This window comes from Rhyacophila brunnea, unplaced genomic scaffold (genome assembly GCF_057557595.1).
Source record: "Rhyacophila brunnea isolate RB1 unplaced genomic scaffold, BYU_Rbru_1.0 scaffold_4, whole genome shotgun sequence".
Classification (NCBI taxonomy): Eukaryota; Metazoa; Arthropoda; class Insecta; order Trichoptera; family Rhyacophilidae; genus Rhyacophila; species Rhyacophila brunnea.
Window position 1 is genome coordinate 43,252,581 of NW_028233068.1, and position 26,052 is coordinate 43,278,632.

At 35.2% G+C, this 26,052-nt stretch overlaps 1 protein-coding gene across 2 annotated transcripts in view; it reads left to right on the forward strand.

Moving 5' to 3' along the window:
* LOC147067397 (uncharacterized) overlaps positions 1-26,052 on the forward strand; it is a 141,135-nt gene that overhangs the window by 94,496 nt on the left and 20,587 nt on the right. For both annotated transcript variants that reach the window (XM_085954398.1, XM_085954399.1), the window contains exons 2-9: positions 5,379-5,486; positions 13,689-13,791; positions 15,610-15,803; positions 19,128-19,283; positions 19,967-20,168; positions 23,894-24,018; positions 24,707-24,853; positions 25,636-25,765. In XM_085954398.1, coding sequence (XP_085810524.1) covers positions 5,379-5,486; positions 13,689-13,791; positions 15,610-15,803; positions 19,128-19,283; positions 19,967-20,168; positions 23,894-24,018; positions 24,707-24,853; positions 25,636-25,765 — 1,165 coding nt within the window. The remainder of the gene's footprint in view (positions 1-5,378; positions 5,487-13,688; positions 13,792-15,609; positions 15,804-19,127; positions 19,284-19,966; positions 20,169-23,893; positions 24,019-24,706; positions 24,854-25,635; positions 25,766-26,052) is intronic.

Genomic DNA, 26,052 nt, shown 5'->3' on the forward strand with positions numbered 1-26,052 from the left:
TACTAAGATTGCATAATATTGTTTTCTGCAATACGACGACGTACACTAATTACATCACAAAAGCTACTATCCATCAAGATCTTCTTGGCTATGTGTTAAAAACTATGAACTAACGAGCTCCTTCCATTTTAACCGCACTTCGATTATAGCGCCTTCCGGTTAGCGACGAGTTGCCCACGTGTTAAAATTGTGATTATTGTGATTAAACTCCGGTTATTGCCTAGATCTTCTTGTCGGACAGTACTAAAAAGGGACTCATTAAAACGCTGATATGTTCAATCTTCCCATAGATATTATGCTGTGTGTATGGTGTTGAAACTTAGATGCCCAGAGACGTGGTGCTGGCGGACGATGCTCCGAATTTCATTGACGGCCATGCGCACAAATGTCTCTGTACTGGAAGAGCTTGGTATCAAAAATCGTCTCTCAGCTTCATGCAAAAGATGTATTCTTCAATTCTTCGGTCACATTGATTTAAGTGATCCGTGCAGCCTAGAGATGAGGATGATCACTCGTAACATCGAAGGGAGCAGGGCGTGCACCGTCCGGGTGGAGCGACATCTTCTGAATCTCTAACCAGTGTGTATAATTAAAATCTGAGGGTTATTAATATGTAATTAACTGTTGTATGATTGTAGGTCCTTGAATTTAATCAAGAATCACTGACTATATTTGCCGACATGAGGTTTACTCCATAATATAGTGGTCGATCGGTACATTGTTATTCTAACTCTGACTTATGTAAACTCAAACACAAACTAACTCGTAAGTCGTACTTTTTTCGCAAGCACTTGCAAATTTCCGCGGAAACCGAATCTGAGAAATACGTGTGTTGCGATGTCAACTGAACAAATACTTTTTTAACATCTTTTTACATAATATACAAAACAAACTGCTGTAATTACTATTTTAAGGAGTGGTACAATATCTGAAGAATCAGTTGTCCTGGAGTGGTTCAATTTAAAGTCAAGAAAGGACCCAAAATATCACCACCGTAAAATCCGCCGAATCCGACGAATTGGTTAAGAAATGAAGGGAGATAATAAAATTGGTAGTGAAAAGCTAAAGTAATATGAGGAATGGAGGTTACCAGGTGACGCCGCCATCCGAAAGCGGTGATAATGATAAGAGTACGTTTTTTAAATATCATTTATTTGTTAATAGCACATTCCACGGACAAAAAAGGGCAGTTAAAAATAATTAAATAAGTGGCATAGATGGGCCGTTAAATGAATTATGGTGACACGAGCCAGATTTAGGGCTTATTTTTCTTTCTCCTCTATAACATACCTAAACTAAATGGATTGACATATTTATGAGCTATTTAGGTAGGTGCATAATAGTATATCTAGTGTTGGGGAAGGGTCTACTGTCTACTCTACTCACTGCTGTGATTGATTCAATTTAAAAGAAATAATTCATTTGACACTCTTGCCCCTGCTTCTGTAATAGTGGGATTAAACATACTCATATATTCATTTTATGCTGCCACTAACATCTGGTTGAATTGCATGCTTCGTCGTGGTAATCATAATGATAATTAAATACACAATTACGTATTATATATAATATGCAAAATCCGTATCATTTTAGTTACATAATAATAATGTGCCAATTGCCCTATGTGTATGCACATAATATGTATTACTAATACATATTTCTTATAGTGCAGGATCCCATAGACTTCTCGTATACATAATATGCGGAACGCATTCTGACAATTGGAATAGGTTTTAGGGGTCACCAAGATATATAATGTCGATGTTGCCAGGCGATATTAGTGGTCAATTTTTTTTTATTGACGTTTTAATTTTTTTTCTTATAACCCACCAAAAATTGTTCCGAATTATTCAATAAAACCAAGACCGAATCAGGGATTGATTGAAAATGCAATAATGGTACCATGCCATCGGCATGGTCGTAGAACGGTTCGTCCCATTTGAAAAAATAAAAATAGCGGGTAGTGCAATGTGTTCAAAATTATCGATTCTTAGGATCCTCCTTGGCTTAAATTATTTTATTTAGTAGCATGTTTGTATAGAATCACCCAGATTGGTTTCTTTACTATATCTATGCATATGACATTAGTTTTAGTATTATGGTTAATCCAGAAACAGTGTAGGTTGCATATAGAGGTAGGTGAATAAATGAAATAACGATAACCACTAACCACACTAAGTACACATTTATTTGAAAAAAGAAACAGCAAGTCAAGTGTTCAAACTGCTTTATGTAAAGTATCATGATCACAGTTTTTACAAACACTACTTACTCATTTGCACAATGATATACATGTCAAAGCCGATCTCTTATAACTACATGATAATGTACGGCAGTTAGAATTATATTTGCATGGTTTAACTAAATAATTTATTAGAGGTTCATTCGTGATTAATTGTCTTGGATACAAATTATTTTCTCGTAACTCATAGCCAAGTCTTAGAAATCAATAGGCTCAAATAGTGGATCAGGTGAGCTTTTCCATAAATAAACTTGTGCTGAAGCCTTTAAACATTGTAAATACAATGAATCATATGTGCATATCACTCTTGACAAATTTAAACTAAATCCAATATTTTGGGAAATAAATTTAATCGAAGTTCATTCGCTGTTGTTTTTTGTTTATAAATAAGTAAGTGCAAACTTTTTCCAGGTCTTGAAACTGCTGTGGTCTCCAACAATCCATTTCATAAAGCTGAAAGTGCATCTTGAAGAAAACTCATTAACGAGATGGTTACAGCTTGTTTTTCTGTACATATTCCACTAGTGGTGTCGCAGCCGGTTAAAGAATGTAATGCTGGCAAAATATTACAAATATTTTCGCCAAGAGATTCAGCTGCCAAATGGCATCCTAAAATACGGGATTTCTTCTGAGATCCCTGAAACCATAATCCACGGCAACCAATCGTTGCAAGTTTATTCCAGAAATAAATGCCTAAGATTAAAACATCTGTATCGGGACTGTAATAATCTCCAAATTTTGCATTCTTACAGCATGAAATATATTACAGAACATTCTAGAGTCTGCTTCTAAATGATTTAGATTTTAAATCAATGGCGTCAGTGGAAATTGATCCCTTCAATTTAAGCCATAGTGTGTGGTCGTCAAATCCACCATAAATGTACAGCTCACTTTCTTCGTTGATTTTTACGAGAAAATAATTTGTATCCAAGAAAAATGACGAATGAACCTCTACCAAATTATTTAGTTAAACCATGCATATGTAATTCTAACTGCCGTACATTATCATGGAGTTATAAGAAATTGGCTTTGACATGTGTATCATTGTGCAAATGTGTAAGTAGTATTTGTAAAAACTGTGATCATGATACTTTACATAAAGCAGTTTGAACACTCGACTTGTTGTTTCTTTTTTTTAATAAACATGTGTACTTAGTGTGGTTAGTGGTTATCGTTATTTAATTTATTCACCTACCTATATATGCAACCTACACTGTTTCTGGATTAACCATAATACTAAAACTAATGTCATATGCATAGATATAGTAAAGAAACTAATCTGGGTGATTTTATACAAAAACGCTACTAAATAAAATAATTTAAGCCAAGGAGGATCCTAAGAATCGATAATTTTGGACACATTGCACTACCCGCTATTTTTATTTTTTCAAATGGGACGAACCGTTCTACGACCATGCCGATGGCATGGTAAAATTATTGCATTTTCAATCAATCCCTGATTCGGTCTTGGTTTTATTGAAGAATTCGGAACAATTTTTGGTGGGTTATAAGAAAAAAAATTAAAACGTCAATAAAAAAAAATTTACCACTAATATCGCCTGGCAACATCGACATTATATATCTTGGTGACCCCTAAAACCTATTCCAATTGTCAGAATGCGTTCCGCATATTATGTATACGAGAAGTCTATGGGATCCTGCACTATTATATCAGAATCATGGTTATAACTTTAAATACCATGTTTTAAGATAGCATATTGTGCTCCTATTGCAATGCGTTGGCTGTTAGTAGTGAAAAGATAAATTTCACATTTCAATATAATATATACGTCCTCAATTAGATAAACAATATCTACCTGGTCTAAGTAAGCATGACTCCGCAATTAAAGTGTCCTCAACTTGATGATATTCGGTGAATCAATTTTAAATTCACATCTAATTATGTTCCCCTATAACTTATCCAGCTGGTGGACGTCACGGGATCGAATCCTGCGTATTTTTTTTCAATGAGTTACAACTACTGTCTTCATAACTGGCATTATACTACAGCCCGGGGTGCGCCCCTGATCACCTCCAGCATCGCTATTCTCTGCATGAATCACCAGCTGGACACACCGATAGTTTGGAGATCCTGATTTCGGTGTTGTTAATATTGGACGTTCTGGTGACAGTTTTTCGTCTATTCTTATCGTGTCCCTCACGATATCCAGCCACATTCCAGATTTTCGCAGATTGTACAAAAAATCTTTCTGAATAGCATGCACTCATACATCATAAGTTTCTGATAGTTAGTGGAGCACACGGACAATGTCTTAGCTTCGTATGACTGCAACGGCATTGCGATAGTTTTGTACAATTGTATCTTTGTTTTCCTGGATAATCGTTTGGATTTAATTTGTTTGGTGGATTATAGAAGCACATATTATAGTAGCGAGAATTATCCTGCATATGATTTCATCTCTCGCTTTATTCGTTTACACCTCTGCAATTCATTTATCTCCTCAAAACATCGACTATTAAAATGTTATGTGAATTTGGTTATAAGTTTGAGCTTTATTTTTTTAGTGAATAAGTTTAGTTAACAATTTCTTATAAAAATCTCTTCGAAATGTCGAGCCAATGATGGTGATGCGTTTTGTTAAAAGAGGATAATTTTCATTTTTTAAGATAACTAGTAACTATTTAATGATTACATAATTATTTTATTTTTCCAATTCTCAAAATTTGTTGTGCGTTTTCCTCTCATTTGTCCAAATCGAATTTACTTGTACCTACGTAATGTATATCTTACCAACTTCTATGTGGACATTAAGTTAATTGTCCGTATCACGGGACTTAGGCCTCAGGTCTTAATCGGGCGTATCACGGGACCCTACATCTCGGGGTGCAGCATCTGTATTTTTATGACTGAGAAGACCTAGGTCACCATGCAGTTAAGTGTGTTTTGACTGAATATGCATGAGTGTCCATGGGAGAGAGCAGCACATAGAGGCAAAATTGTGGTACATAATATATAATAAAAGCTAATAAAAAAACTGCCGGAACAATCTAAGTAAAGAGATCTTCACGGAGACAGTTATGACGCCGCAAATTTTCTAAATGCTACTTAATTAATTACCCTTTGTGGGGAACAGGTGGACAGCGTATCTAATCATATTGTTTGTTTTGTTTCTAGATGGAGCCAAGCACGGCCTTCCTCCGGGCTGCTCGAGCTGGTCAGCTTCAGGCGGTACGAGAACTCCTCGACACACAAGCAGTCAGAGACATCAACACCTGCAACTCGGTAAGACATTACGTCATTACAATAATTGATTGTTCCCATTCAACGTAGTTTCTGAATAATATCAGTGTTACGGAATCCAATGTATGTCAAAAATAAAAACTCTTCCGGTTCCGAATTTGCGTTTTGCACTTTCGGATGTCAGTATCTTTGACTCGTCCATCCTGGTACATGGCCCAGCTATATAAGGCGACCCAATTTCATGTACTATACAATGTACGGGCTCCTGTACAAAGCATACATACCGTTATTGTATATCTCTACCCTGACTGTCGCGAAAGCGGATAATACGTCTTATGATGCTGGCTGCAGCGTCGAAAACCTGGCAGTGAAAGTGGGATGCCTCTACTAAGGGTAGGCACACATATTTGTTATTTCTGAGATAAACAAATTGACTCCTGACCTACACCAGTCCGTTTTTGACAGGCCATGTTGGATTGTTTCCCTGCCAACATGTCCATGTGGCGGAGAACTACCATGGCACTTTTTTATTAAATTACGTCTTTCATTAAACTCAGTCAAAACTCATTTGAGAGCGTGGCGACTACATAAGACTTATGTATATGCTCTTGAGACATTCCCAGGCGTAAATAACCCCTGATGCTTCACACCAAACGTAGGTCCTCGTGATACGATCGATTAAGACCGAGTGTGGTGCGGGGCGGGTTGGTTTGGAGTGTCCATGTTTGTGTTGACTGCGTGTCTGTCATTCATGAGTCTGAAGATACCATGTAACATGCACGGCGTAACACTCTTTCCATGTTTTTAGTCATGCACCAGGTTTTCGAACCCTACAACTTATTTTGGTATTTAAATATTCTCACTTACTGCACAAATAAAATGCACAGTTATAAAGCATGATTGATGCTGTGAAGTTGTCACCAATACATAATATACATACTGCATATAAATGTATTAATTTCTCCCACTTTACATACCACCAGTGAAAATACTAGGCTATTTAGGTACCTATTATTTATCCCTTGTACCTATATTGTACGTGGAAAACGATATTGTAGAATGGTATTTTCTAAACTATGAACATGCTAAAACCCCTTCAGAGACAGATTTTGCTGGCATGCCTAATGTGACCAGACGTCCCGTTTTCAGGCGGCGTGTCCCGGTGTCCCCGAACAAAGCTTCGGGACCCCAAAATGTCCCGTATTCGAAAAGAAAGAAACTTGTGACCAAGACACAGAGTATTCACTTTTTCTAATTACATTACACCGCAAAAAGTGTCGAATCGAACACTGGGAATATTTCAACAGAAATTCGTTGGGTGGAGTTGTTCAAACACTTTCGCGCCAATAATTTGGATCACAAACATTTTCGTATAATTATTGAATATATTTTATGTCTATTATAAAGGGTCTTCTCTCTTATGAATAAGTTGTAGACGAGTGAAAAAAAAACACTTGTAAGTAGATGTCCTTAAAGCAATGTTAATTATTATAAGAGTAATTTCGAAAAAATCCTGCCAAGAATTTCATTCGTTTTTGAAATCAACACTAAATTTGTTCTTCGGACAAATATAACATCAGTTAATTTTTCATGTATTCTCATACCTGTGTGTATTTTTCATTAATAAATAAAATAATATGTACGTACTATTAAAAAATATGTGGGAAATGAGAACATTACTATCTTGTCAATTGTATTGTATGATAGTGTGAGACGCCTAAAATGGATAAGTACCTTCCCTTTTTTTAGGTGTCCCGGTTTGGGGTAAAAAATAAATGGTCACATTAGGCATGCCTCACCTTTGACGACTAAGTATGTATGAGTCATTTTTTTGTGAGCTGCCAATTGTTTTTTTTTATATTTCCCTGACCCGCAGTCGAGATTTTCCTGTCTGAATCAGACTTGACCTTTTTTCATGTCAACGACATCTATATACCAATGCGATAATTAATTATTATTATTATAAATTATGTACTCTTATTTATTACTTATCTGATTTTTTAAATTATGGTACATGAATGCAAAATTTTAGTTTCCATATTGTGTGTGTACTCCAGTGTTGCCTACCGTACTATAATTATAGTATTTGTACTATAATTTTGGTCCGCGTACTATGTACGATATAAAACATTAACATAAAACATATAGTACGCAAAAAAAAATCTAATTTTGAATAGGTATCGGAAAAAATATGTAAAAAGTACTAAAATTTCTATATTTTCGTTCGATAAATTGGTGCAAAGTACTATAATTTCGCAATGTAAGAAGATTTGGAGACTTCGAAAAGACATTGGTCGAAAAAAAAAATAAAAACGTTTAAAATAAAATTTCTTGAATTCTTCTTTAAATAAAAAGGGGTCTCGGAGTTTCTCAAATTCTCCGTTATCTTTTTCTGAGAAACAAAAAACCCATACATTTTCAACAGATGACAACGCGTACTATATTTTCCCCCAAATACTATAATTTTGGAGGCTCTGTACTATAGTTCTACTTTGAAAAGATGGCAACACTGGTGTACTCTACATATTATTATTGTACATACTACGCTGACCAAAATTATACTACCTACGGCTGTGAACATCGCGCGAATCACTGACAAGGTTTTCTAAAAACAGTCAGCAGCATATAATTTCAAATATATCACAGTTTCTCATAGAATTGTAGAGACATCGATTTGTTTCAGTGAAACAGGAAATAATTTTCAGCAATAGGTGGGACGTAATTTCGTATGCATTGCCATTGCCATTCGGAGAGCTCCATAGCGACCTGTGAGCACGTCAATTTGTTTTGTGATGGCGTCGGAGGTATTAATTCTTAAATCGTGTAAAGATGACTAAAAAACGTTACGTATTTACTCGAAAAACAAAACATGTCAATGAATATATTATTATTATTACTTAAATAACAATAAACATAACATTAAATGGACGCATGTTGAATTTTTATGACAAATTATGTTGCGCGTCGCGTAGTCACGATCGTTTTAGACCATGCCTCAGCTGAAGTATAGCCTTAATGGGGTTCAATGTCAATTATTCTTGGTGGAAAGACAATATTATATTAATTATAATTAAACATAACACTTAGTACCTACCTACCTATTTATAATTCAGGACCGGTTTTGCCCGTTTCAAAGGGACACGTCAAATGATACAAATTTACAGTTATTTATGCCAACGGTTTTTCAAGACAAAGTTATTTATTGAAGATATTGAGCGGAATGCAGAAACATTTGTCATAACTAAAATTTCCTTAGCAGAAAACACTATGCAGAAACATTGTCCTTAGTTAAGATCATTTCTATTGAAAATAATGCCATATTTAATAATTCTTTTTCCTATAGTTTAGGTAAATTATTTTATAATTGTTAAACGATGACAAAAATATGACAACTGCATTTTATAAATGCAATAACTATAAATACATATTAATATTTAATTATAATACTCTTATGTTTCCGTTATAAGTCATTATACGTGATTCCACAGGCACCGCAAGATATTTTTTTAACATAGTAACACTAGCGTCAAGTGTCATTCATCACCTAGCATTTTGTATTTCTGCGGGCTGGCGTATAAAAGTAAAATAATATTCTGCAAGTACATGCCAAACGAATTAACACTATCAATATTCATATTGAGATACATTGTTAAATGAATTTGAGTGTATGGACTGTTTTATAGACATGCGAATTTATTTTGACAGCAGCTGTCAGTGGTAAATGGTAATACAGAAGGGGGCGTGTTCATAACAAAGGTAGCCTATGGTTAAGGATTCCTTAACTCTATACTCAGGATTGTCTATAGTTAAGTCATGCTTTTCGGCGACTTATCCTTAGGATCGAAATCTTAGATTGTGCATTCCGCTCATTGACTTTTAAAAATAAAAAGCACTTACCCATACCTTCAAATCGAATTTTAAAGGATGCACAAAAATGTTTTTTTTTTTGGTTTTCGGTCAACGTTAAGTTATACAATAGACATAAACCATAACGGCATGAAGATAATGTATATAGTAGTGGCGAAGGGTGGAGGTGGGCTGTGGAGATCTGACAAAAATAATGCACACTTAAGAAATAAGAATACAAATTTCGATGTGAGTTCCATAATTTTAGTGAAGAAAACATACTTCCTTGAATCTTTACAGTGTCCAATAAAATCCTTTTATTTCCTCACATACGTAGACGGCAATAATAGCTTCTGTACAATCATACAGACGGTTTTACCTAATTTAATATTATTATCCACTTGTTGCAGTGTTCATTGGATAATTATTATTCACAAAAATCAAAATTGGCCTGAATTTAAATTCAAATAAGCTAATTTGATGCAGCACATACTTAATAACTTTAGTGGACTGTCATGAGATGACTGCTGAGATGACCTATTATGAAAGGGTTCCATTCAACTTAAAATCGGATTGCATCATTTAGCTTAAGGCCATGCATTAGTTGAGGCACGGTCTAAAAAGATCGTTGCTAGGCGATGTGCGGATTGCGGGTCGCGGGTGCAAAAGACGCCTGTCAAACGAAATATTATTTCTCATATAAATCCAACATACGTCCATTTTATGTTCTGTTTATTATTCTATTAGTAACAATAATAATATATTCATTGACATGTTTTCTTTTTAAAGTAAATGGGTAACGTTTTTAGTCATCTTTACACGATTTTAGAATTAATTGGCCCGTCGCCATCACGCAGCAAAGTGACGTATGTCTGACTCGACGTTCTCTCAATGAATGCGAAGCGAGTACAAAATTTCATCGCGCGTACAGTTGATAATTATTTGGCGTTTCACTGATGCGTCACCTTAAGGTCAAGCAATATTTTTTGTCAAACAGGAAGTTTTGTATTTTTTAATTATGTTCATAAGTAACATAAAACCATAGATTAATATTTTTATTTGTTTAGGTTCTATTTGCAGATTGAATTAATTAAAAAAAAATTCACTTGTCACTAGATAGTTTTGTTGATGTAGGATGGGTCCAATAGTTCAAGCGTTTTGTGTCATTCGTGTACATTATAACATTCAAGATGAAAAGGATTTTCACTGCCAGCGGCTTAATAACACCACAAAATCCTTTTATTCAGTTAGATGTCACTAACAGCAGAAATGGCAGTTCTTGGTTAAATATGTCAATAATGAGAAAGTTGCATCTAGGTCCTAGGATGTAACATGGAACGACCACAAAAGAAACAAATCGATATGGAGGCAGAAAAAAGTACACAATGGGATATATATAGGTCACGTAACCAGAAATGGCATTGGGCCGGAAGGTCAACCGCTGAATAAATTCAGTAAGAGGTGGTGCTAAAAAGAAAGAATCTTTACCAAAAGTTTATTGTTATTTGCAGATAGATTCCACAATGTATAATTGAGGTGTACTACTTACACTTAGTCTGTAAGTCAAGTTTCATGCAACATTTATTAACATTAACATTATTTAATTGAAAAACTTGATTAAACTTTTTAAATTAAATTAAAAATCTTTGTTTGAACGTGCATAAATTATTTAGGCGTCTTCTTGATCGTACACTCATGGTTGAGGATCGTAACCACATTTGAATTTCGTCATCCTTTGAGCGACCAAGACTTTCCATTCTTCTCGATCTTCCGCTTCTCTCAGGGCAGAATGGATGGTGCCCCCCAGTCAGCTCTTTCACTTGGTCGCTCCAGCGCGCAGACATTCTCCCTCTGCTTCTCCTTCCCTGGAGGCCACCCAAAACCACCAGTCTCTCCAGGTTGTCCGGTCCGCGCCTGACAATATGTCCAAAAAACAGCAGAATTCGTCTCAGACATATTGTCGAGAGCCGTTCCTTTATCTGCAGCCTCTGGATGATTGACTGGTTCGTCTTGTACTCCGTCCAAGAAATACGAAGCATTCGGCGCCAACACCACATCTCAAATGCATCAATTGCCATTCCCTTGCTTTCAGGGTCCACGGCTCAACTCCGTATAAAAATATCGAGAACACTAATGTTTGCACAAGCATCATTTTTGTGGCAACCGAAATTCCCCGATCCTTCCATATAGTGGTAAGACGTGTCATCGCAGTTTTTGCAATCTGTGTGCGCCTTCTTATTTCCGCTTCACATCCGCCCTTTCCACTGATGGTCGATCCCAGATATATAAACTCGTTGACTATTTCAAGGTTTTGGAGTGTACTTTCTGTTGGTAGAAGGTTAGCCCGATCGACTACCATTACTTGGTCTTATTTCTATAAGGATGCCGTATTTGCGACTCTCTTCCTCACCCGGTATAGCCCGGTGGTAAAGAACTAAGGACTGAGAATAGTGGAGAGAGCAAGGGGAGGCCTCCATCCAGCAGTGGATTGACCCCAGCTGATGATTATTTGTTCAAATAATTTTATTAATTTTCATTAACGAGTACAAGTCATAAATCAAGAATACCTGTATTTGTAAGTGTAGGGATTCGTTATCACTATGTTTTCACTAGGCTTTCACTGATGTTTCCTGTGTAAGGGTCTGGAAAAAATAAGAGGGTTTATGGAAACAACATTCTTGTTTTTTTTACAATACTGTTTTTGAATTTGTTTCTTTTGGTAGTAACAGTTAAATATTATTTAACAGTAATATGTTGCGAGTTGGCAGTTTGACAGAAGTATGCTATCATGTATAGTCCATACTTAAAACAATAGACAAAAAATAATCTACTAATAGGAATGTCTTGTGTTGTGTATTGCTTTCAACGACTACGCCATCTATTATATGGAATTCAAAGCATTCCATGAATTATTCTAAAAATGTTTATTATTGATCGCTCTCAATGCCTGAAGTATGCGGGTTCCATAAATAAATCTGAAGTGAACCAAACATTGAGCAATGTTATGAATTCTTATTTTTAGTCTCTGAATGATCAACACAGTGGTCATTGGTCATTGGTCATTGGTCAATTGGACCTATTATGCATTGCCAGATCAAACAACAAAGCAATCGATAGGAAAACCTTTCAATTACTTAAATACTACAATTTAAACGCTTTAAATGTAAATATATTTCGATATTTATTTCATATCGTTTTCGATTATAAATGGCCATTGTGTCGATAGCACACATAATTTAAGAAAAGGCTATTAAAAGATATATTTATATATTATATACCAATTATCTCAGTTTCATGGAAACATTGCTTGATGTATTTATTCATAACATGGTCCTATTATTTTATCCATGAAAGAGACAATAATTTCATCCTGTTTTAATAAATGATCTTAGAATAGTTCTCGGCCACCATAGATAATTTTATTCATCAGGAGAGCCATCCGGAAAATGGTAATGTGCATGGTTTAAATCAATTAATAATCTGCAAATTTTTTCTTCAAATATTTCAGTGTCCGGATAAGGTCGTAGTTTTATTGCTACCAGACATGGGAATGGCACTAGAACTGAACCCCGGAACCGTGAAAGCTTGATTCTGAATCTTGAGAACCCCGAACTGGAATCAATTATAATAGCCCATCCATCCAATGTTTTCGAATGCGATTGTAAGCCAGATGGCGTGCGAAACGTATTATTGCGTTTATGGAAATTTTGTATATCAGCATATGGCTGAACCCGAACACCGAATGCCCCTCTACCATAAGTTGATCGAACCGATTGCCAAATTTGACAGCTGGTTGCACTAACACCCCACCCCGCGTTTGTTGTTAATTCGTCGCTATAGGATTGGTTTGTTGAATATCCGTTTTTGTCGAAATCGACCTTTTAATGCAGAATCATCTTTTGTAACTAAATGGACCAGAACCACCCTTTTCTTTAATAATGAATACAGCATTCATATGCTGTAAAAACAACAATTTATATACCTCCATGTATTTAAATATAGGATATTGATATTTGTTTTTCGTCTCTTGAATATTTGACATTTGTTCTATTCGACAAACCAATCCTACAGCGATGAATTGTCATACTTGTTTTCTTCCGTGTTTCATTATGATTGAGTGAATTATTTTCCAGATATCATAGAATTAAAAAAAAACTTTGTTTCAAATTATTAAAATATTATGTAAGTACATTCACTTTCATCAATTCAGTCATATTCGAGCTTTGGCTTTCTCCGACATGCCTTGTCCAATTATTAATGTACAGCATTTTTCATTCCTCACATAAGTAATGCTTTAAACCAATGTGTACTTTATCCCACGGCAAAACCACTTCAATGAAAATGTAATTCATTCCTCAGTGACAGGTTGATTAATAAAATTTATGTTTTTTCTTCCAGAATGGATTAAACGCCCTCCATCTCGCGGCAAAAGATGGCCACGTGGAAGTCGTGCAAGAATTACTCAACAGAGGCGCATTGGTCGATGCTGCCACTAAAAAAGGTAAACATTCTAAGTTGTAATTAGTGTATATAATGTCAGTTTGAGTACACACATTCATTAAAAATTTTAAATACAAATTTAGGATCATTGTTTGAATCGAAAAATCACTACCTGATGATCTTACTGATCTTCCCATTTCCCAAGCAAAATTTTGCTATAAATTACTCAACAGACATAATATTATACAATATACCTGCAATATCTCTCCAAATTCTAAAAATGCAGGTTGGTTTTATATCCGGGAAAGGTACACGTGAACAAATCCTGAAAGTAATGAAAAATTTTTTGGAATTTAATATACCAGCAGTATTATACTTATTAGTATTAGGCTTTCGAGTGCGATAGGAGTTCCGGCAAACCTTGTATTTGGCAGACTAAATTAAGAATGCCATAGGTTTTCTACCGACAGGTCCTGCGTGCGTGCTGTTGAATGCCGAAAGAGAAGATACCCGAATCATCGGGGTGACGATGCTCTGTCATGAGTTCCTGCCGAAATAGAAGTTGTATAGAAAAATTGCACATGAAAAACTGGGGTGTGGTAACCACAGTAGCCACTATCTGGCTAATCAAGGGTTTCTTCAACATCATTGGCCATACTCTCTATTTTAAATTTACTTCATGCTATCACGCTCTTACATTGAAGCACAGGGCAAGCACAAGATTGTGCTTCTTCCCTTTGGTCAATCTCTACTTTCGACGTCTACTGTTTTATTTGACCTGCAGTGCGTATTTCACTGTTGATGAGGAGGGTCGCTCACAATGGTGGAATCTATGCGGCTCTGTAACAAGGGTGCAAAGTTATACGATTACGAGAAACTAAATAGACCTTGTAGTCTGATGCGTGAGGTACCATCCGGTGGCTCCAGGTTAGGTTCTCACTGAGGTTACAAGATATTTATGTGAATATCTAAGCCTAGGTATTTCTGTGATTGTTTCATTACTACTACTACACTACTGTCATTGAGTCTCTGCCTGTTTTGATTTTTAATTTGGAATAGATTTTTTTGAATTATTTTGAATTACAGTACACTCTCAGTAATCCGCCGCTCGATTATCTGACAACTAGTATAATCCGCCGTTATTTTTGATAGTTAAAAGCACAAAATCAAGCTCTATAATTCGCCGGTATTTGATTGTCAAATTCAGTAGTCCACCGCGTACAAGTATACAACTCAGATTTTGGAAACTTCTCCTTCGTAAAACGTACGTTCATCGCGAATAGTACCAGGGAGGAAAGTGCCCTAGGACCATATCACAAATTATGCCATGCTCCAATGCTACCGGGACACACAAAATGAAGCTTTTGGTCATAGGGAAAGCCAGGAATCCTAAGCCATAGAAGAATATCTGCCTCACTGAACAACTGGTTGTGTCAAGTGATTTACTGTTTAATATTTAGTTAATAAACTTAGTTTATAAATATGTATAATTTAGTAAATACTTGATTTTGATTATAAATTTGCAAGTACAAAATTCTCAAAACTATTTTTACGAAATACCTGTTTTAATTTTTACCATATTTTGTATGTATGCACTAGAAACCGCCGCTTTCACTAATTGGGCACTTGTCTGGTTTTTGGGGTGGCGGATTACTGAGAGAGTACTGAATTTTGAATTATTTGATGAAATCAGCCAATCAGGTGCCTGGCATTTACTAATACACTAATATGCAGTGCGTATTACAAACAAATCTTGTCACTGTGTACAATTGCAAAGTTATGTGGAGGATACTATACTTCACTCTGTTCTGCTCCAGCATCAGAGCAAAGAGCAATAATTGAAACGTAGTTTTATACTAATCAAAATTTAATTGTACAGGAAACACGGCCCTACACATTGCCGCGCTGGCAGGGCAAGAACCGGCGGCACGTGCTCTGCTGGCCGCGAATGCCGCACCCGACGCACAGAGCCTGGCAGGGTTCACGCCACTTTACATGGCTGCGCAGGAGGGTCATGCGCCGTGCGTCAGGCTCTTATTGGCCAAGGGGGCCAGTCAGGCCCTTGCTACAGAGGTGAGAATGTGACTATTCTAAGAGTGCACTTGCTTGCTACTTCCCGCCACAACAACTGACAAACCAGTTGAGAAATAGGTAACTGCTATGAATATTAGATGAATTCTAACTGATAATAGTTTTATTAGAATCTGTTTGCCAACCCGGGTTTTGTCTTTTAGCATCTTCAGACTGTATTTATTTATCCACAGTATGGATTTTATAGGTACCATATATTTTATTCTTCCCACCATGTCCAATCCTCATAAGTTCATATGAGCCTCCATAGATTGGAGGTTTGTATTAACAGATTTAATGGATGTCAGGCACTTGCTCAACCTATTACGTCCATAGTCTGACCCATACACAAATTGAATAATAATATGTGTACTAGCAAGACCCAGGATTCGAACCTGGGACCCACAACGTTTTAGGCCAACGCTTAAGCCGCGGCCGTCGTGGGCTAGTGTAAAACTCCATCAATTAATGTAAAAATTTTATGAATTCGTAACCACAGTCAATAGTATCAATTTTATTAGTGATAAATGTTAATACGAAAATATTTGTTATGTCTAGTCCAGAACAAGAACGTCTGTATGTCAACAATATTTTCCATCTGTGGCTGGATTCATAAACCATTAACATTTGTATTAGAACGTTTTAAACAGTTTTTATACAATGTTCATTTGTTCACACACAGATGTATCTTGGTCTGGACTAAACATTGAAATTCTGTAGACAAAATCTTACAGACAAATTGTGCAATTATTATTGATTGAAAATCACTAAATATGCATCAACATTGGTGTGAAATTTAATACCATGTCCACACCTGTAAACATTTCAATCAAATTAATTAATGTAGTTGGACAGTCCACATTGTAAAAAATTGCACTCTTTAATCAAAACAATATTAATCATATCTATGGCAAACATGTCTTCATTGGTTTATTTGTCCATTGGCGGTGGAGGAAAAAACAATATAGGCGTTTGTATAACAGTTTTTATACGATTTTTTTAACAGTTTTTGTGTACGTTGTTTATGTTGTTCTTTCTGTACTAGGCTTAAGAGATAAAGGGAGATTGGGGTGGTCTAAATACAGGTTGTCAGCGGAATCGGCCCTCATAGTCGAGTGCGTAAGGCAGGGGCTCCGGGTTTGATTCCCAGTGAGGTCACATATATATGTGATTTTCTCAACGTCTGGGTGTTTATGATTGTTTCACTTCTATTACTAATTGCACTTCTGTTTCACTACAGGCCTGATAGCCTGTTAATAATTATATAATATGTTTGTTTATTTTATACACACATATTTTTGATAATTTTTAAATTGTGAATTTCCAATATGCAGGCGGCCCTCGACTTTCGAATGTTCTACTATATCTCTATTTCGTACATTTCTTAAAATTTAGATTTTCGTTGATAATGCAAAAACTGTGTGCTTCCATGCAGTCGCAGTCACTCCTCTTCTCCGCTCCCCGTCACCTTCTCAAATATGTAAAAGGGTGGTATTTAACTATCCCATGACAAGTTTATAAAGAAAACACCTGATTGCTAATACGCCTCATTAACTATTATACATCCCTCTACTTTCGAAAATTCAACATTCGAATACATTTTCAGGAACCAATTACTTGCGAAAATCGAGGGCCGCCTGTATCGGTATTAGAAATATAATGACATTATAGTATAATAAAATGTGTTTGTTTTGAATTATTTGAGAAATAAGTATTGTCTATTGATTTTTGAAAACATTTCAGCTCATAATACATTGATGTGTGTACTGACCATGTTCAAGCACCTGAATTAGTAATCAAGTGGTTATCTCATGATCTGTTTTATTCATTCTTCCTGTCGAGAATATGAACGTAAAAGCACAGCGTAAACATAATGCATACATAGTTGAGTGTATTTTTACAAAAAATGATTTTAAAGTTTGACTAATGATGTCCAATTGGGATGTGGGCGGTGAAGAATTATGCGAACACGCCGTGCAGTGTTTGATATGTTGGCAATTCGCCATCATTCAAACTGTTTGGCCTTCGCGTCAATTCTTCGTTTTTGCTCTTTTGGATTTTTCGATCTAATTACCCAGATATTGCAGCGAGTGACGGTTTTATCAATCTTTGCCGAATGAATTTTAAGGTCAGATGAATATCAAATTTATGAATCATGACAACTTTTAGAATTACACCATTGTATTTTCTTTATCCACTTAATTGACCCCCGTCGGGGTTACGCCGGAACTGACTTATAACAGTCTTATAACCAGGAGTTAGCTGCAATTTAGCTACAATTAATATTATTATAATATGGTTTCTGTACATATTTTATTAGCTGTAGGATAATCTTTACCTGGACGCTGTCAGTGAGCCATCTGTGATTTCAGGTAGAAGTGATGATGATTTGTAATCACTTGCCGCTTGCTTGAGAGCCGCAGGTAATGTGGCTGTCGAACCCTGTCCTTAGGCAGGCCAGCAATGATATGCCAGCTGCAATTCTAAATTTACATTCCTAAAAAATTTACTATGCTGCAATCGTCAATTTTTAAAATAAATAAGTCTGACTCAAGCCTCCTTCGCCACCCCTGAACCTCAGCAGTAGGGAACAGTAACAGTTCGACTTCTATACTCTAGCTGACACGTAGTCATCCCATCTGGGAAAATCAAAATCTCCCTTGTTCTATTATATACCTACGTCTTTATGCCCCGCCCCCTACTTGCTTCCTAGTGAATGTTTCCATTATTGCCAGATAGACATTGTTTTTTTTTTGGGGAAGCTGAAGGGGATCAATGAACGCGTGATGATGGTTTATTGAAAGTTCTTGAGAAATTCTTCGAAGGCAGCGCCATAATAATGAACAATTCAACAACAATGTGACAGCCTTGTTTGCACAACAAGGACGGTTTTATTCCCTTTGGCGAAATGAAAATAGATAGTACAATGTGTTCAGCATTGTTGATTGTTTTAATTGGCTTAAATTCTAAATGATTTGCCAGTATTTCTGTATACTCCATTTGTTAATTAACTCAATCCTAAGATTGCAGAAGGATTATTAATTATACAGAAGAATATTGAAAAGTAATAAAATGAATTGTTTTGATCTATTGTTATTTTCCTGTTAACATGGATAAATTAATGAACATCCCTCATGGATTAGTAAAATGTGATGACATTCTTTTGTTTTTTTTTTCAGTTTAAATAAAATCTTGACAGAATAACTTTCACCTGTCATAAGCATATCAGAGTTTAATTTTGCCATCACAAACAGTGAGATTCTAATCAGTTTGTGCAGCATAAAAGTAATTTTATTCTGAAATTGAATATTGTTATTTATTTTGCAGGACGGCTTCACTCCCCTTGCTGTGGCGATGCAGCAAGGCCACGAACGAGTCGTGGCCGAACTTCTGGAGGCAGACACCCGCGGTAAGGTTCGCCTGCCCGCTTTACACATTGCCGCCAAAAAAGACGATGTTAAGGCTGCCACACTATTACTTGAGGTAATAATATATTCATTCAATTCGCTTGGTTGTGTTATTGTTGGCAAATTGATATTAAACCCGCAGACAATGAGATCAAAGAGTTGAAATCTTGACATTAAAGAAATGGACCATTGGAAGACTGGAGGCTTCGAGATGCGGCTGTGCATCGTAGGTATGTATGGGCGTACAATGAAAATTCATGGACCAATCAAATTTCCAATGAGAAGGTTTTATAATGAAAAAGCCAAGAGAACTTTATAGCTACCATTAGGCATATAAAGGCTTTTCTTTATAAAATATATTTATACAATAAGAAGTATAATTTACTCCAGCTCATAACGCAGGGGAAGGTTGAGGACAGTAATATCATGGGCTGAAGGAAATTCCCTTGGCTACGTAACCTGTGTATGTGACTTAATGTCCCAAGATATTGGTGATCTGATGACACCTCAAGGACAGGTACTGTTATCTAATTGCCAACCTTCGATAGAAGATGACAGTGAGAGAAAAAGAATTTAATTGCTGATATTGTTGACTGTACTTACATCAAGCATATTGCATCCATTTCTCTCGCTCAATGCCCTTCCAACTATGCTATCGAACTATCAAACCTCACGTCAATGTAGTGTGTTTATAATAGTAGCATCGTAACAAATTGTACTGTCAGTTGATATTTATTTATGTTGTACGATTCATTCTAGAATGACCACAATCCAGACGCATGTAGCAAATCCGGCTTCACCCCCCTCCACATAGCGGCGCACTACGGCAACACTGGCGTGGCGGGCGTGCTCAGAGGGAGGGGGGCCGATGTAAACCACGCAGCGAAACACAGTATCACCCCACTCCACGTTGCCAGCAAATGGGGGCAGGCCGCGATGGTGGATATGCTCATAGACAATGGTATGTTTTATCTAATCTTATCTTTGACTGCTTCATACTATTACGTAAGGTTGTTGGCTCCAGATGACGCATAATTTTATACACATTTTGAATGATTTTAACCATTACCATTTAGGATGGGCTTTTAGCTAAATTCACATAGATTTGATATGTACACAATTTTTGACAGTTTTTGAAACATTCAGGGTTGTTTATTGGTCTACGTATTAGTATTAAGGCGTATGGGTTTATTCACAAGAATCAAATTTGACTAAGCGAAAAATCGGCTTCTCGCATTGTAGATACGAAATCAGAGGTTTTAAAAGTGTTGAATTAATATTTTTTTCCTAACAAATTTTATAAACATTTTTGTAGTCGGTAGAATAAATTATAAGAATAAAAATAGTAGACCTCTAAATAAGAACCTCATATTATTGATATGCTGAATTTGTGAAGTGACACCTTTTCTTGAACCTATCATATTTAGGTTCAAATTCAGTGCAAATATTTTTCAAAAAAAAATCTAACACTAAAAAACACGAAAGTGTAAACAAATATAATTTTATTCATTTTCATAAGCTAACATTACAAATTATAAGTTTAAAACATTCACAAGATGGCATGAAAGATTTCTGTTATTATTGCGTTTTTATTAAATTGACTCATAAAAGAAAGCAATTCAATGAATATTTGTCGAGGAACGTTTTTTTTTTTAAATTTAGTACACAACAATTATGATTTAAGAAACAATTATTATAATAGCATGTATTTGACGGCAGTACGTTTTGGTCGCTGCGGAGGATTTCGGAACATTAGTGTATAGAAAATTAATAATTGGTTCCTTAATTAGTGTATTGGTTTAACGGTATGCAATGTATTAGAATAACTATTATAAATTGTTTTTTTTTTATAATTTTATTTTCTTTTCTATTGATAGCTATTAATTGATAATTGATATTATTATATTGATAGATATTAATTGTTAACTTGATAATTATTATATTGAGGGTTTCTTATATCCATCGACCGTGTTAGTCTAGGATCAACGAGTTCAGGCAATACACAATTCATATAAATCTTGTCACTTGTGATGTGAAGAGTAATATTGTTTTTATTATTCAATGAAATAGGTTCTTACCTCAATATATGTTTTACTTGAGTTAAATAATTACTAATAAATGCCTAAGGTGATTCCATTCAATTCAACTCGGCATTAAATATATTAAATTCTAAAAGTTTTGTACTATTTCATTTGAGTCGTTTTATGCGATCCTGGTTTCGCCTTTCGACATCGTCAGGATGCGCACTCCTCAAATATACACTGACAACGAAAGCAGCTAATTCTCACTTAACAATAAATTAATACAATAAAGTAAGGTAAAAACTTTATCACCTACCTATTAAGTCAAAGTGCACAATGAAAAATTTAACAAACAATTAATTATGAATAGTTGAATTGTGGCAGTATGAAAAAAAAAGATTTTACCACAAACCATCTGAAAAATACATACATCATAAAACATATACGTGATTTTGTGCCCCAAAACACTTATTTTATTATTATTTTGACGATTAGGAAAATTATGACACATGTTTCAGTGGCCATTACTATGACAGCATTCGAAAACGTATTTTACTTTAAATTTTCTACAAATTTACTATTTGTGACATAAACCACTTAAGATCGATAATAAATAGACCTTGAAAAATAATATTGTTTTGTTTCTATTGATAATGCCAATAAACATACTCCTGGATACGTCCCTTTGAAAATAACAAAACATGGCGACCCAGGTACATAAAAACTGTATTAAGTACATGCAAAGTTTTTCAAATCGTTTAAAGCCCAACCAAGTAGATATTTATCAAAATAATTAAAGTCCACCTATATTTTATCTAAACTGCTCAAGTCCAAAATATTTTTTTTTATAAATGTTGCACCGAACGAATACCTTTAGGACTTCTTTGTAGCCATCGTGGTTATAAGATTCAATTATCTTACAATATCTCACATGCTGCAACCATTTGTATTACAAGATAATAAATAATATAATATAACTACATTTTTCTCAGTTTGACATTCACTGGTATTTTATGATGTTTGATTTGTCAACACAAATTATAACACCTGGTCTACGTCATGTGGTCTTGCCAATTTGATTGTTACTGCAATGCGAGTAAAGGTCATTTAAAAAAAGATGTCCTTACCCGTTGAAATTCAGAAGCCTACTAAGGTTAGAAATGAGAAATTAGAAAAACTATATGGATTAATCGATCAAATGGTCTCTTTTTGTTAATTTTGCAAAATAATTATATATCTAAATTGTCTGAAAAAAGGATAAATACATGAAAACGTACGACGTGTTTTGGTAATATAGCGTCACTAATTGTACCGAATTTATAGGGTTTTATTTATTTTTTCATTGTTAATTATTATTTATAGTATTACGGAAATGTTATATTATAATAAAAAAATATTTTTATTGTGCAGTATATATTATTTTGTGAGAAAAAATCATTCAAAATGTGCTGATGTATACTCAAACTAAAATGGCTTTAAAATCTTTATTTTTCTGAAATTAAAAAAAGTACGTGAGTTAATCAATGAAATGTATTGTTTTACCCATTTCTTTCATACAATATATACCTGCAAAACTATTATTAAGTTCAAAAATTCACTGTGGCGTGACAGTCGTTTTGGCCAATTTCGAAAACAGGACCGACTATTTGTCATTTATTTTAAAAAGTAAAGCGAATCAGAAAATTTTAATGACACAAAAAGTGTTATTTGAATATTATTTATTAGATTTTAAATAAATAAAGTGTTTATTATGTGTCAATTCGTGTTAAACGTCCTTGCCATTTCCACGATTCTGAGAAGACAGGAAAAAACGGGTCCAATGGCCTTAAACTGTGTGCAGTCAATGAATACTAATATGAAGCGGTTTTCAGCCAATAAGATTTTATATCCCTGTGGTGAAGATGGGCAATGTACAATTTTCTTATCAAAGGGCGTCTCTATGAGCACAGTAAGAATAATGAAACCTCATTTGTTTTATTCAATATATGAGTCATCAAATTATAGCACTGTGGCGACTTTTTCTTTTTAAGAAAAAATCACAAAAAACAGTTTATGTCTACTACATACATATAATGCTCATATTTTTTGACATAAATCAATTTGCAAGGAAATGTTACGTAATTTATGGTAATGAGGGTAAAATGTCCAGAGCCCGACTCTACTAATATAATGGATATCTCAGGAAAAGACAAAACGGATAAGAGTGGTTATTCGGAGTCGATATTGTTTAGCAGAGAATGCTTATTGACGTTGATAAGCAGCGTATATACGATATCAATGGTTGATGGAGGGCTGTTGAGCAGGTATCTACAACATTTACATACAAAGTAATATCATTTATCCTGTCACAAGGTACTTGGATAGCAGGTGTCTGTGAGATTGTTGTCTCGGCATCCATTGTGCGCCACCCACAAACGGTAGGACATGCGAGCGAGGCATTAGGATGGAGTGAAAACACCAAACACAAGCGAGAGTTATTTTATACAATTTCTAAAAATCATTTTACAACTACAGAACATGACAACTAAAATTACTTTAAATGAAACATTAATTGCTGTGAAAAGGCTAGTTCTGGCCACGCATTTTGTATGCCTTGTTTTTAGGTGTCTGAGTAGACCTACGATTGTGGTTTATTTAATGTTTATTTTGTGGTTGTTTTTTACAGGTGCAAATATAGGCGCTGTAACTCGAGACGGTCTCACACCTCTTCACTGCGCTGCAAGATCCGGACACACTACCGTGGTCGCCAGATTACTGCAGCAGGGAGCGCCCATCGCATGTAAAACTAAAGTATGTCCACCTATATATTAACCGACCCCTTTTACTAGTCAAGTTATAATTAAGTAATGACAATAATAATTAATACATCCCCAATTCTTTGAAGTTATGATGCGGTGATCATTTTTTCAGTTTTCATACATTTGCCATCTGAATAAGATTCTTTAATAAATAAATAATTCTGCTGGAAACAATATACAATATCCTTTTCGGTTTTCTTTATAAAAATCTGGACTAACACAAGGCTTATAAACAGTTTTATCATTAACGAATGTCTCATCTGTATGCATGAGACATATTTTTTAATTCTATGACAACATTGCTAGAAGTGTAATCCGAGTAATCTGAAAGAGGAGGGCGATCATTTGTAGCATCGAAGGAAGGAGATGCCTTCGACATGAAGCGACATTATCAAGAATAAAGTGACTGTACTCAAACAATTGGCTGATATAACTAGATCAGATTAACACAGGATCGCTCAAGACAAAAGGAGGATTTTGGCAAAGCCTGTAATTTTAGTGATCATCCTCATTAGTGCAGTGTTTCATTAATTGAGGCAAATGATACAAAGAAGGGGAGAACACCATAATCGATGAATAGGTTCTCACTGTTTATCATTATTATAAGTGTATCCATGTGCAACAATAACTGAAATTGAAGGCTTAAAGAATCATTAATTAAATCGTCTTGTTATTTCCAGAATGGTCTTACTCCACTGCACATGTCGGTTCAAGGAGAGCACGTGGAAGTTGCCAAAGCACTTTTGGCTGCCGGTGCCCCGATTGATGATGTCACCGTTGATTACCTGACCGCCCTGCACGTTGCTGCACACTGTGGACACGTGAAGGTTAGTCAGGATCTATTCTACACCATTGTGATGATCCTTGTACACTAGAATTGACTAGAATTAGTTAATAAAAATTGCTTGTGAATGATTAAGGTGTTCCTGATTCAGCAAATAATAATATTTTAGTGCTGATTATTTACTGGATGAAAGAAGATAAAGTATAGGAAGATTGTGTATTATATGAGATAACATCATAATTCATAATGAAAGCAATCCTTGATTTGCTTGTCTATTTAGGATCGATCCATTTCCAGGCGATCTTAATTCAATATGCTGATGCTCTCTGTTACAATAATAGAGTTGTTTTTCTTCTGGCTTAAATTTACATAACATTCTGTTTTTCCCTTATCGCAAACTTCACTGCCCTCTCTCTATCTGGTTTTAAGAATACTTTCAAGATAATATAGAGAAGTTCACATGGATGCAATACCCATTCAGGACACAATCTCTATCTAACATTACTTTGGGAGATAAGAGTGATTACGCCATCTTCTGGAGTGCTAAAACTGTGTTCGCGAATCCTGTTTCCATTTGTGACGACTTCTTCGAAGGTGTGTTTTCAGTGGTAGCTGTGATAAAAACATTGCTCAAAACTCAATGTGGAACGGGATATGAGGGTAACCGTCTAGTTTGATTGCAAACTTCGACAAACAGGTGAACAAAGGGCTCACCCATCACTAATTATTGGTAAATATTTTTAGGGCGCCGTGAAATGAAAATGTTTGAACATCACGGTTGAATAGAATTCTTGTAATGTTTCTATAATTTCTTTTCTTTTGTAGGTGGCTAAACTACTTCTCGAAAAGAATGCTGACGCTAATGCAAGAGCACTGAACGGTTTCACTCCGCTACATATTGCATGCAAGAAAAATCGTCTACGTGTTGTTGAATTACTTCTCAAATTTGGCGCCAGTGAGTACAGATGACTTTTATTATACTCAATCCGATTTATGATGACAGTTAGCTGGAATAAAAAACATGCTGTCCCGCTCTGACATTTTCTTCAGACGATGGTCAATAAGAATTTAGTTTAATATCATGTGTTATTTAATATCAATATTAATCGATACGATATAACATAATACAAGCGTCAGTGATATTTTTATTTTAATAGTTTTTATTTTTTATTTGTAACATTCTTGAGCTGTATTCTGATAATGAAATCAGTTTCATCAAAAATCAAAATAAAATTATTAAAG